General features: G+C 34.7%; 1 protein-coding gene across 18 annotated transcripts in view; it reads left to right on the top strand.

Annotated features, from left to right (window-relative positions):
* Positions 1-14362, top strand: part of LOC117601648 (rap guanine nucleotide exchange factor 2) — a 159980-nt gene that overhangs the window by 114101 nt on the left and 31517 nt on the right. For all 18 annotated transcript variants that reach the window (XR_013062311.1, XR_004580759.2, XR_004580760.2 and 15 more), the window contains one exon: positions 850-925. Coding sequence is in view for 15 of the 18 variants with exons in the window: in XM_034318673.2 (XP_034174564.1) it covers positions 850-925 (76 nt within the window). In the remaining 3 variants the exon portion in view is untranslated. The remainder of the gene's footprint in view (positions 1-849; positions 926-14362) is intronic.

Here is a 14362-nt window from a genome sequence, read left to right on the forward strand (position 1 = left end):
TATACCGAACGTTCAGGTAAATCTTGTTATTTAGGTCAATATTTTGTTAGGGGATTAGTTTGAATTAGTTTATATCTATTGTTTGAATTTATGATCAAGTATAATGATCTTTGTCAACGTTCAATAAACAATTACGGTATTTACTGATTCTTCTTTTTTTTTTAAGTTCTAGGTATGATTTTGGAGAAATTTTTATTTATTATATCAAAGTACTTAATTCTACATTGTAATTATAAATTTATATCAAATATTTAATAATCCTTTACTTTCTCTTTTTGTTAAAACAGAAAAAAGATATTTATGCATTTCTGTTTTGTTAAAATTTTCTCCAACATAGCTTTTAAATTTATTGATTTAATATTGATTCATACCAATTTTTTCGCTAGGATGCATATGTGTTACCTAAATTGCATTGGATAACATAGAATGCAAAAGGTGCATCGTTGGTTGCATTGTGCGATATGGGAGGCACAAGGTGCACCATCTATTGCATTAAACATTATAGACGCGCAGATTGCGTTATTTGTTGCATTGGATAGTGGAGGTTGCACCAGATGCATCACATTGATTGCATTAGATAGTATATGACACACCTGGTGTGCCATCACTTGCATACAGTAGACAGTATAAGACGCACCTGGTGTGTCGTGTATCGCTAGACATAAGCATCAGAAAAAGTTTCAAAAATTTCGTTATTAATAATACAAACAATACAATTAAAACGTGTAATTTATACAAATATGAAGTATTTGAAAGTTATGTGAAGTAATCTTATTTTTCTCATAGAGAATGAGTGTGAAATCACGTTAGAACAGGTGTTAATAATATCACTTCCGTTTTCTGTTGCAGCTTCGGGAAGCGGACGGGTGGCAGCGCCAGAAGACCCAACGAATGCTTCGTCCTCGAGCCCTCCGAGATGATCGTCGTAAGTAGAATCAATATTTTAAGTATCGAGCAAAGTAGATATCTTTAGAGAAAATGACGTCACAAGGGAAGCAAAAATTTTCAAAATTTTAATTTTGACGATATTAATATTAAAAGTGATTTAGGAACAAAATAATACTATTTTTAATTATTAAATATTATAAAATTTAGTATAAAATTAAGGAATATAGATAATTACATAAACATGTGGTGGGAGGCCACTGGGCTATATATATGGGATCGTCTCCCCTACATCGTCATTCTCTCCTGGGCCACCTACAGAGTGAATCGGGAGCTCAGCGATGGGGTATCCTACGGAAGAGGGGAGGACATCGTCATTTTCCCTAGAAAAGCCTACCATGCTCAGTACTGTACAAATTTTATTATCTAATAATTTGCAGTGGCAAAAAATTCGTGAATTAAAATAATACAAATAGACACTGATAATTTTTTAGAACAGTAAAATTTTAATTCTTTTTTTTATCGTATTTTTAAAAAATATTTTTAGTTATGAAAAATTTATTCTATTTACTTTCATTTCGTGAAGAAATTAAATTGCTAGAATGAAAGATGCACCACAGCAGTAACCTTAAATAAAAAATTCATAAATCAATTTTTCTTTGCATGAAAATACAATAGCTCCCATACGGGACTTCCTTTAAGTTATCTTATCACCTACAACAAATCTTTTATTCGAGCAAATAAAAGGAATCGTCTATCAGCTCTGTGTCGTCACGTAGCTTCCGCGTTCTTTTCCATTCTTCTCCGTCGGTTGGTGAAAATCGAGGAAATAGGCGTCCATTATGGAAACGACGCGTATAAAGCAGAGAATTGACACGGAGAAACGACAGGTATTTTTCTTTTTCGTACCCGTTTTGCCCCACATTCGTGGATACACAGACGAGAAATAGGTATAGAAGGTATGGTCCCTTGAAACTCTGTTACCGCCACGCTGCTCGCAAACTATTCCATAGTGGCGATATCGCATAATGAAAGACAATGCTGTCCAGGCTCGAGACGCAACGTGCTAGACAGTTAATCAATAGCGTTCCTCTCTCGTGTTATGCTCGACGTCGAGTTTTCGAGTCTGCATCGTTGCACTTCTCGATTCCATCGGAACCGTTCTACCCGAATTATTCGAAAGATTAGGGGAAACGAGAGAAACGAATTGTTCGGATAAACGACCCTTTGGGAAATGAAGCACGATGAAATATGCAATGTGTAAAATTAAGCTGGTTAGATGTATCCCACTGCAGAAACGTGAAATTGTACTGCAATAATGATTTTCTTATCTTAGCTTAATTTTTCTTGATGATATTAATTCATTCACCTTTTTAAAATATAAATTATACTGGTGGTAATGATATGTTTATAGGCACATTTTGTATATTCAAGAAACTCGGTATTTGTATTTCAAACTCATCGTATCATTAAGGAACGAAATTCGTTGAGCTACCAGCATAGGAGTTGTTCGTTAGCAAACTTTAAATGGATTTGCAGTTCCTAAGATTATAAACAGCGTCTCACTTACTTGATTAAAGTTCTGCTAATAAGACGAAGGAAAATTGATCCCTCTGATAATTTCCTGAGATTCACTCGGGTTAATCCGACTCTGTGTCTCCGGATATTTCTAAGTATTCTATGTCTAAAATTTATCCGAGCTTTTCTCAGAAAAATCGATAATTTGTCGCTAAATTTTCTTTCTCGTTGCTAATTAAATTAAACCTAGGATGAGTACGATTAAGCGATTTGTGCTGCCATCTGCGATGCCAATTTCTGTTTTACCGACAGTTAGGATCTGCAGGATCTATGGATCTTTAAATTTAGTAATTGAAAAATACGATAGCAAAATTTATATAAAAATCTTAGATAACAAATGTAGAATTTTTCTAATTAAAAAAGTGGAACTTTATTTTATTTTTTTTATTTTTTGTGAATTTATTCTTATGGAATAGTTGTATTTGATCTATAGATCTTCGAATCTTGTATTATAATTAAAAATTAGAATTTAAAAATTAAAGAGAATACCTTTTAGTGGTACTTTTAAATTTTATCGAAAACACAGTAACTTTGACTATGAATCATCTGGATGCAGTCTAAAACTCACGGAAATTCGTTATCAGCTGACAAGCCAGACACGATAAGACGTCCCGAATTCGATCAATGAAAACGTTCGAGTGACACTTTTCAGGGGAATAACTTGATTTATTAGAAATTTTCTTCGTGTAACACGAAACTAGGCACTGAATATTAAGTGCGGCACGGTGGAGCCGGGTCAATCGTGACCTGACCTACGAAACGTCTACAACGGTGGTCCGCCTAAAATTAAGCACAGAAATTTTTAATATAAATAATTAAAAATTTCTGAAGTATTGCGAATACGCAACTTTGAGCAAAATTTTTCGGAATTGAAAAAGACATGCAACTGGGGAATGCACTTTAGGTTACGCAATGCTTTGTTACTGCACCGTGTACGCCTGCATATAACTTCCTGTTCTTGTCTACCTCAATCTCTTTTTTCTAACAGTACCTCGACTCTTCGCATGACAACGTTTTATTTTACCACATCATTGTTTTAATTACTGTTCTGTCCAAATTAATTGAGAAATGTTTTAATTACACTACTATGTACAGTTATAATGTAATTAGTCCATTTTTTTTTATTTTAATAGTCGTGGTTTCAATGATTATGAATATCAGTGTTATCATTGTTATTAATTAGAGATATGACTCACGTCCTACCTATTCACTGTTCTCAGCAGGTTTTTCAAGATTTAAGAGTTAGAAATATTTTCATTGATCTCGATACACCCAGTCTGGTCGATGATGTTCTTATTAACAAACCTTCTTTTCGTCAACGCGGTCGAACTAGATTCTGGGCCTGGTAATCGTCATAGTGAATTACACAGCTCGACAGACAGCTCTAATGTGCAGACTGAATTGGATTTCCGCGTAATCCGTCACTGGAAGCTAAATCTAAGAGACATCGAGCGGACGAATCACTGCGAGCAAAGCCGTAAATCCAGTATAATATTCCCCATCCACCATGGCTGATACTCTTGGTGCTTCTATTCGAAGCACAAGATGTGTGTCAGTTGGCGAATTAAAGATTTATAGGGGAATTCGAACAAAAGTGCAATCGTGTAGCAATGCATTTATTTCCATAGAAAATTGAACAAAAATTGGATATGTGAACATATTATCCACTGTCTACAAATAAAATAGATAAACATTATCACTTTATAATATAACACTAATCAAAGATTAAAAGGTGTAACTTTTACTTCCAATTTTTTCTTAATTAAAGTGCAATTTTGAAAAGAATTTTAATTCTGAGAAATCTATTTGATCTCTTCAATATTTTAATTGAAACTTCCTACTCATGCTGCCCAACAAACTGTGTAATTCTGAATGACGATTATCGAACCCAGCGACGTCGATGGAAAAAAGCGTGGGTAATAAATAAATATCAATTGTGCACAGCTGGCGAAGCACGTGAGAATTTTCCGATAATTCATTTTCGAATAGCAATTAATTGTAGAGCGAGGTGTTACCTTCGTTTTACTTTGATTTCCTTCTTTCCCCTATCTTATTTTTTCGTGGCCAACGACGGAATTCACGATAATAATAATTTCTGTTATTAATTCAATTAGAAGTATTCAAAAAATCAAATATTCTTTAAAATCATCTCATTGACATTATTGTACATAAAAAACAATACAATTTTGTTTTTTAAAGTTTGTTTCTATCTTAAGTAGTTTAGGAGATAATAACATTTTAATAAAGTGCATCGATGCACTTGCGCAGTGCAACTGCATTTTTTCCAAAAATGGAATTGCATACTTTTCGCTGCATAGATCTATTCTTTAGAACATTCTGCTCAAAAAGTTATTAAGGTACTATCTCAAAAAAATGATTATTTCTTGAGATATTTCAAATTTTATAAATAAAATATCTCCCTTTGGAAATGAAAATATTTCTCAGACTTTTGATATTTTCAACATAGCACCCTGGTAATTTTTTAGCGCCCTAGTAATCGATGTTCATCTTCAAAAAGTATTTTGCTGAGAATCTTCAGATTGAAAGAAAAAGATGTAACGATCAATCCATGAGATTGGAAATATTCCGGATGTCTTAAGATTTCTTCACGTTATTCCAACATTTTCTATCGATGCGACAGTCGCTGAAATTGTTCAGACATTGCTCAAAGAATCTTGCTGCCACGATGTCGAGAGAGAAATATTGGCAGGACAGTTGTCGATGGTGACACCTTGCAATATCGTGGGTTCACGTACGACCCCGGCTGTGACCTAATACAAATTGAACGGCTGACCTTTAACCTTCTCGTCTCTTCCTCTCCTACCTTGCAGTCTTTCTATGTTCATCTCTCTTCTCTCTTATCCTTCAATTTGTTGTATGAACATTGTCCCAGTTTATTCTGAGCACAGTGTTTAGTGTAACCATTTCGTTGTGATTTTTGGGAGATTTTGAAGAATTCAGTGGCTGCAGCCTTTTTAAAGGGAATTCATTGATTTATCGGCGATCTTGTGACGTACGTTGCTTTAAATAATTCTGCGCAAGGGTTGAAATAATTTTTTTACTTAACTGCATTTTTTTGTTATTTTTATTCATAAATTTTATAATTTCCCTGCAGTTGCAATTTTTGTAAATTTTAATTTATTCTAATTTTAATAATTCTAATCAATTTTTATTTTCAATTTAAATTCTAATTTTCTGATTTTTAATTTTTATGGTTCTAATCAATTCTAATAAATTCTAATTTCTAATCACTACAAATTAGTGCTTAATAAAAAAAGATGCAAAGATAATATTTAGGAAATCAATGAGTGTAAAATATAACCTTTGAGTCACTAAAGATCCATCTCCACCATTTAAACGATTTACCAAAGTTCAATGTTGCAGTCTATTATTTCAGACACCGAACCTGGTAAGAGGTCTTGAAATCTTCAACATTCAGCGTAACGAGACTAAACATTGAACAGCGCGATGTTTAAACGAACATTTATCAATCGTACCGTATTTTCGAAGTTAGGTAGATAAAAGTCGTCCAGGCAATATCAGAGGTGCAGGAAGTCAATTTTCCCTTCCAACACGCGTTATCCCGGCTTATTGTGCCGAGCTTTAAACGAGAATGAATTATTCCCGTGAAGTCCACCTGGGAATAATAATGCTACAGTGTTCGCAGGACGTCGAAATGAGCTGGAATGAAAAATGCAACGAGCTCTCGCTAATCTTCCTACACGATTTACTTTCCCACTTTTCGGTAATAAAAAGTGTTTATTTTAATAAGAAGCATGTTTGATTTTTCGATCTTGGTCGAAGAAATATTTCATAATTTTTACATTTTCTAAAAAGCATCGAAATTCATTTGGTATTTGAAAACTGCTGGGCACGGAAAATTCGCGGTCGAATAAATCTATGTAAACTGCTTGACACAACGAAGATCCGCTTATAATTATTCCTCATTAATATCGTGACGTCAAAAGCACTTCACCTCTGAAGTGTTTATAACAAGCTGTTGATTTAATTTCGACGTTCCGCCCAGAGATGTGCCTCCGATGCAAATGAACCGAGCTCTTTTTCTACTGACTGTGACACAGACGGAGAAACGTTGCTGGTGAGAACAGATTTTTAATTAATATCGATCCTGAATAATGAATTGCCCCTTTGGAGGCTCAACTTGAGGGAAGTTGAGAGTTCACTTTCGGTTTCTTCTCAAGGAATTTCAGGAAAAATCGTTCTTATATACAAAAATGACCCGTCATTCTCCTTCCATGACCGGTGAATTTTAGAACTTTGCAATTTTTAGAATTTTTGGGGATTGTAATTTTAGAATTTTGGAATTCTGGAATTCTGGAATTTTAGGATTTTAGAATGCAGGAGCTTGGGAATTTTGGAATTTTGAAATTTTAAAATCTTAAAATGATAAAAACGCTAGTCCCGCCTTAGTCCTAATTACCCCACGTAGTGTTTGCTTGGTAATCAACGTGTCCACAGCGTATAAAATAAAATTTTTATGATCCTCCGAGGTTTATCAAAAGTGACTCGTCTTGAGCGACGAAATTTGATCAAGTAATAAAGTCTTAATTCCTCTTGATAATCGTGAGTCCTTGATAGCGATATTATTTAGCTGGATGCCTCATAAGATATATCTATATAGGATGAGTCAGAGGACATCCAAATTTCCTTTGAAAAAAATCCGACTGACCCTTTTTGCTATTACGTAAATAATAATACGGTTTGTTAAGTCGTGCATATCCGCCGGATATTTAACACATTGCACTGCATCAGCAGTGTTGATTCATGAAAAAAATCGTTACAGTTTACGTCTGCGTGCTTTGTCGAAACCACTGATTCATGCGAAAACCATGTTCTTTCTTTTCAATAAGATAAAAAAAAGAAACGCGTACAAACTACTTGGATATTCTTCCAATTCCAGGTAAAAGTATTACTTGTATAATTATGGTCCAATCGCGATCAAATCAGGCTTTTCTCGGAAATATTATAATATAAGAGAAGTAAGAATTTTCAAAATACTAATTATTAAAATGCTTATTATTAAAAGTGATTTAGAAAAAAAAAATTCCTTAATTACTTACAGAATTCTGTAATTAATTAAAAAGATTAATAATTTTTAAATAAATAAAATAGGAATTCTATTTCGCCACTCTGTTTAAATGAAAAAAAATCGACCAATTCAGCGGATTATCAGGAAGCAAGCGGTCAAACAGTGCGTTTAATTGGACTTGTTGATCGGAAAACTGCGGGGGTTAATGAAAATTTCAAAGCGGAAATATCAAAGCTTCCCTCGTGAGGGAGTTAAACTCGCTCGAACATGCATATTTAAAGGGGAAACCTTTCTCGTCTGAATGCGAGAACAGAACGCGTTTTTCCATTGTGGGGAAAGTAAATCGAACAGGAAACGACCGTTCAGTACGTCGAGTATGCGACGAAATCATCGTGAAATTGCAGGATGATTTGTGGATTCATAGATACTGTATTGAACCATTTGAAAGTGTCATGAAATGCAAGAAATTTTTTGTCGTATCAGTTCTTATTATAGTTCTTGCTTTGTCGGTGTTTCTGGGACCCGAAACATTGGTACAATTAGAATTTTTTTGGGCTACCTCCACAGAATTTTAGAATATTAAATTTTCAGAATATTAGAAATTTGAAGTTTTAGATTTTTAGAATTTTAGAAGTTTTGGATATTAGAAAATTAGGTTCACAGAATTTTAGAATATTAGAACATTAGGATATTAGGACTTTCAGATTTGAGTATTTTAGTATTCAGTATTTTATTTTAAATAAAGTGCTAACGGTATAACAAATAACGCAAATAATGGTTAAAATTTCACGTTCCAGCCATTCAATCATTCATGTCTATGTCGTGGTTTCTCTAATAAGACGAGAAAGCTTTGTCGTACGATTTAAGTTGATTGTTGTGCAGGATGCGGGCGTTAATTACGTAACGGGCATGCTCGCTTCATCCTTCGATACGAGCCATCCGCGACGACAGATATATTTTTCAAGAAGCTTATCGACACTGATGAATCGACGTCGGGCGCCGTCGCTGTAACGTCACCGTCTGCCTCGGATCCCCGGAATTATTCAAATCGTACCGTATCGCTCGATGATACAGAACACGCACCATGTCTGATGGAAATTGCGAGCAAATTTAATTGCTTCTTTCTAGCAAACGCCATTTCAATATTCTCTTCTTTGGTTTTAATTTAATTTCATTATTTAGCTAATTTTGCTGATTTTATATTTCATCTGCTTCATATAATTTTGGTACCTCATTTGAATTATTTATTTTTGACAGTATTTTAAGCGATTTCATACACTGATCAGAATAATTAAAATATCATGAATTTAACACCTTTTAACATCTTGTTGGTGATTTCACATTTTTGTTCCTCCGGGTTATACAATTTTAGTATTTTTTTTAAATTGTTTATTTTTATCACCCCTTCGGAGGGTGGGTTCTTGGTTGATAGACTTGGTTCAAAAATTAATATTTAATCTAAATAAAATTAAGTGACATTTAATCGTAAAGAAAGGGGGCATCAGTAAAAAAATTTAAATGGAAGGCTTATAATGGGGCCTCTGCTCTGGAGGATCTCCTTTAGATCTCCCCTTAATTTGGCGCTGCTTATGAGTGATTTTATACACTTAGAATTGCTAAATATAAATGTCACCTAAACAAAGTATGTAATGGAGAAATCAACATTGTAAAATTGCCATAGAATTTAAAGAGAGTTAATCAAGGAAGTCAATGGAGCGCGTCTAGAATTCTGTTTCATCAAGGAATAAAACGTTCGTTCTTACGACAGTTTCGTTATACGCCATTAAAAAAGTAAGGAATCGCATTCTTCGCGAGTCAGAGACGAGCAAATGGCCGAAAGTAAAAGGAAAGCCGAGTAACACAGCGGATCTCTGTCACGCGTCGATTATGCGAAGCGTATCTCGGTTGATTTAACGTGCCACGGTTGCACAAAGAGACTTATTACTCGAAACGTAAAATACGGTTTTATAGTTCCTTATGGTTAATGGCCCCTGAGAGGGTGACGGGCTCCTTTGCTTAGATTTGCACGCGAAAACACGTGCGTGCGCGACCTCTGGCCGCGTGGAAAAGGGGGAAAAGAAAGTTTAAAGAGCTCTTAAAATAAATCGTCGCCGAGACAAAAATGTCGTTGGTCTATACGTAGCTTCTGGCTTAGGTATTTCACCGGATCCTCTTTTTTTAGATGTAGTTTGCACCTTCTGATACTCTTTTAACTTCTTTGATCCGACTACCTTTATAGAGAAAGTAATTTCCTAATGAATTCTGTTGCAACAAGTTAAAAGGAAGAAATTATATTTTTTATAACCCTTGGAAATCGAATTCTTTCGGGCTGATATATTTTTATTAGGGTATGAGGGTACCCGAAATTACGAACTCAGGGCGGCTCGGAAAAATTCGGGTGGATTCGGGCAGATTTGGGCGAGCTCGGACGGGCTCGGAAAAAATTTGGGCAGGGTCGGGTAGACTCGGAAAAAATTCGGGCAGGCTCGGTGGGTTCGAGCGGGCTCGGATTTAAAAAGGGGTCTCATTCGGAAGAAGTCGGGTAGATTCGGTCCAGAGTGTAGTCAGGAAGCTCTTCGTTTCCGACCCGACCCAAATTCTCGGGTACTCACACACTCCTAATTTTTATTATATTTTCTAAATAGCACCAAGTATACAAAAATAAAAAAGTTTTTAATAAATCTCCGTATACCTCAATTTAACAATTGAGCTCTTCTTCCTCTGGTTAATGGTTTGAAAATAAAAATGGTCTTGGTCAGCTGAAAAACACAATGTCTCTATTGAAAGAGAGTCAACTATGACGAACATGGCTCTGGTATCAAATTTGCGACCCGGTTTACTTACGGCTGTTAAATCGGAGCGTGCCACGGTGTCCTGTTTCCCTTTCTTTTTAAATCCACGTTCCAAGACGATCAACTTCCGCCGCTCAACCGAAGACCATTCGAATTCATGGCTCGAACGCATCCTCCGTTTCCTTTCGCGAAAAAAGCACCCAGACGGAGGTGGATTCTTTAACCCGAGTCATTTTTACCTCAACCAGCCTCTGTTTGAAACTCGCTGCAGTCTTTTGCGCGTTGGAATCCAATTAAAATGACGTGCAGGAACACGAACGTGGACGTTGCTTGAATAACTTGCGATCGAGTTACGCGTGTTTATCGAGTCAGTCTCGCGACGAGCTCCGCGAACTGCGAGATTGGATGAATGATGTTTGAACGTGGGTCGAATGTGGTTTCAATAGAAGTTAGATTGTAATTGAAATGTGGCAGAGTGCTGGTGCGATTGAACTTGTAATTCATTTAAACGTTTGATGGGTTAATATAATATTAGTGTGAGGAAATGTATGAATGTTAGAAACTTGGGACGAGTAATTATTACGCTAGAGTAATTTCCAATTTCATTCATGTGTAAGACACTTGAGGAATTTTAGAAGCAAATTGAAATAGAATGGAGAATGAAGTTTCCAACATTTTTTTTCATTCAGTAAAAATATTAATGAAACGTCTATTTAGTAATTTTTATTAAATATTAAACTTTAAATTGGCGGGTCACAAGTGCTAGTTTGAAATACTTTTCTGTCATCGAATCATGTCAAACTTTCTAAGTTTCGAAATTGACCATTTGCACAAAAATCATAACAAGTTTTCAAGAAACTTCGTTCTGGAAAAAATATAAATTAATAATAAATTTAAAGGATTTTCTAAATATAATTATAATTTTTATATCTGATGGATCGGGTACTCTCATAGCTGAAAGAGGAGCAACTTTTTATCGAACAGCTATGCGTCTCTTTATTAACGTTACCCGAATACTTGGAATCCCTGGAGGAATAGTTATGTCAGTGATGGTGAAATTAATTAACGAATTACTCAAGTTGTTAGCGTGTTTAGTCCGGAACATGTGCCACAAGATTCCACGTTATTCACCGGAAGCACCGGAACTCTGTGACCATTCAAAGAAACGAATGCTATCATTCATATATTTTGGAATTAATGACTCACATAATTAATTATTACTGTTAAAAACAGATTAAAATTACTATAATTTCGTCCAAATGTCATAATCAATTTAATAGAAAATAAATATAATTTTTGAACCACTCAAGATACCATCCAAAAGATAAAATAAAAAGTCGAACTTCACCTTGGGGGACACAAAATCGTTAACTCTTATTTTGACAGTACAATAGTATTTTACGAGTAGAATCCAAAATTATCAGTTTCAAGCTCAGGAATCAACGCATTCAAAAGTTATTCGAATATAAAGTTGAATATTTTTAGCATGTTTCAAGAGGTTAGTTTGACGCCATATTGATTTCTACCCATAATTCCTCTAACGAAGGAAATGGCTGCGGACAAATCACGTGAGTTGCCATTTTGGCGGGAGAAATCAAATGTCTTTAATTAAACGTGTCTTGATCATCGAAATTACTTAATTCAAAGGAAAGAAAATGCTCTGAAAGTATTCAATTTAAAAAATATATCCATCAACATTTGTAAAACACATATTATTTGATTTTCCCGCCGTGTAAACCAACAACCAAAGGGACGAATAACCATAGAACAACGTTGTTTCGCAAGCAACGTTAACAATAAAAACATCGTATTTAACATTCCATCGCGGCAACGGGAACGTCGTTGAAGCGTACGCTCGACCCAGATCTTTTTCCTCGCTGCACTCTCTCGATGCACCTGCAGCTTGCAGAGAACCTCCTGCCCACACTGTGTACACCACATCGACCAATACTATCTCAACACGCTCCACTGATTATAGGCTACGCTTTGGCTGGCACACAATACACGTTTAGTATCGTCTGTGCATCCTATCCTATCCCAGCTGCATCGTTTTGTGTGCAAGTTGGGATGATGCATGGTTATATGTATATGGTGTACTCTGTGTGGATGTGGATGTGGGCGTGTTGGCGTTTGCACGAGTTTCGGGTCACTGTCCCATTTTATCGCGAATTTCTTAGCACTCGCCACAAGATACCAGGGTTTGCATAAAAATTCTAATGATATCGACGGGTTTCTTTGAAATAGGATTTATTATTTTTTGAAAACGGGGGTGTAAATTTAGAGGTGTAGGAGAGGATTATATGAGATCATAAGGATTTTAATGACTTTATATTGATTATTGGTGGAAATTGTGATGGGTATAATTATTAAAAATGTATTTGTGTTTTATATGAAAAATAGTTCATTTTTACTATCAAAATGAAAATAAAAATTGAAAATTTTTTGAATTACCTAAAACATGGACTTTGAATTTTAGAAAAATTCTAAAAAATTACTTATTCATAACTTCTATGATAATCAACCTGTTCAGTGTTGCGTTTCCCATTTCTAATCATAGGTAAAATTCAAAGTACTTATACGATAACAAAAAAGAAGGTAAACGAACGCACAACTATGTTGTAATTCTACAGGTGTGTAGAATAACCGTACAGTGGTATATGTATCTGTGAACTGACCCTCTATCAATTCTACGAAGGCATGTAGTGACGTGTACGTGGTGTAGTGTGAGTCAAATTCTCAACTTTCCATTCATACCTCGGAACGCGTATGTGAACGAGAGGCCGGGTAATAGTTCACGTTTTATTAACAGTAATTGAGGACAGGAAATTATACAGGTTGTAAAAACAAGGGAAACAAAATGTAATTTCTCTTTCCTTGGTTGCACGACAGTATTCGTGTCTTTTCGTGTCACAGTCAATAATCATCAAACAAACATGGGTAAACTGTTGGTTTTTCTTGTTAACAGAAAATTGGTGTGTTTTGTGGAAGAATTTATGAAACGTGTAGTAATTATATTTGCCATGGTGAATGTGGTTATAGTAAAATGATAGGAAGTGGTGCATAGGGTACAAAAAATGTGCAGTTATTAAGTGCAAGTTGAGTGAATTATTAAGGTATGTTGCATTTACCATTCCTGATTGGAATTATATTAAAAAATTGCATAAATCATAGATGTTTGAAGATGGAAAATATTGATATGTACAAATGATGCATAGATAATTTAGGCCACTTAATGATTATTATTATAAATTTTTGTAAAATTGAAGTAATCATTATTGTTATCATATTTTCGCGCCACTTTTCAAGTACCCAGAAGTGCGGGAACATATTTAAATTTGAAATTTAATTAAGAAGACGTAATACTAAAGGCACCGAATTAATTTGTAAACTTAATATATTTGATTCTTGATTGATTATTAAATGAGACTATCAAATGATCTTCTTCGAATATTTTCGATTATTATAACAGGAAATAGGTGTTCTGTTTTCGATGGCTCCATTAAGCTTCACAAATAGATAGAGTGAAAACAGAGCAAGAATGTTAATGAACCAATTCCTAAAATACCCATATCACTTCTCACTCGATCACTATGTTTTCTGACATTTATTGCAAACAAAATTTACGTCGATTTCACACCAAATATTTCTTCAAAAATCCGTTATAATTACCAATCATTTTAGTACAGTGAAAGTCTTTGTCAAAAAACCTCATTGGGTATTCAGAAGATGTACGTCGACTTCACCTTAGAGAATTCCTGCGAAGTGCATCGAAATCTTGATCAATATTTGCTGGGTCTTTATCGAAAATTTCTTCAAACCTTTGGAAAATCTACCTCGACGTCTCTCTAAGGATTTCTTTAAAGTATATTGCAATCTCGCTCGGTATATACCGCAAATTTTTATCGAAGATTCCAGCGATTATTCAGAGAATCTACTTCCATTTCTGCCAGAAGGATTTTGCTTTTCAAAGAATTCTTTGGAAATATCCTTCAATTACGATTAATATTTATGGTGAATTTATTTCGATTACGAAGTAAATCTATTTTTTATAAAAACT

Source organism: Osmia lignaria, chromosome 6 (genome assembly GCF_051020975.1).
Source record: "Osmia lignaria lignaria isolate PbOS001 chromosome 6, iyOsmLign1, whole genome shotgun sequence".
Taxonomy (NCBI): Eukaryota; Metazoa; Arthropoda; class Insecta; order Hymenoptera; family Megachilidae; genus Osmia; species Osmia lignaria.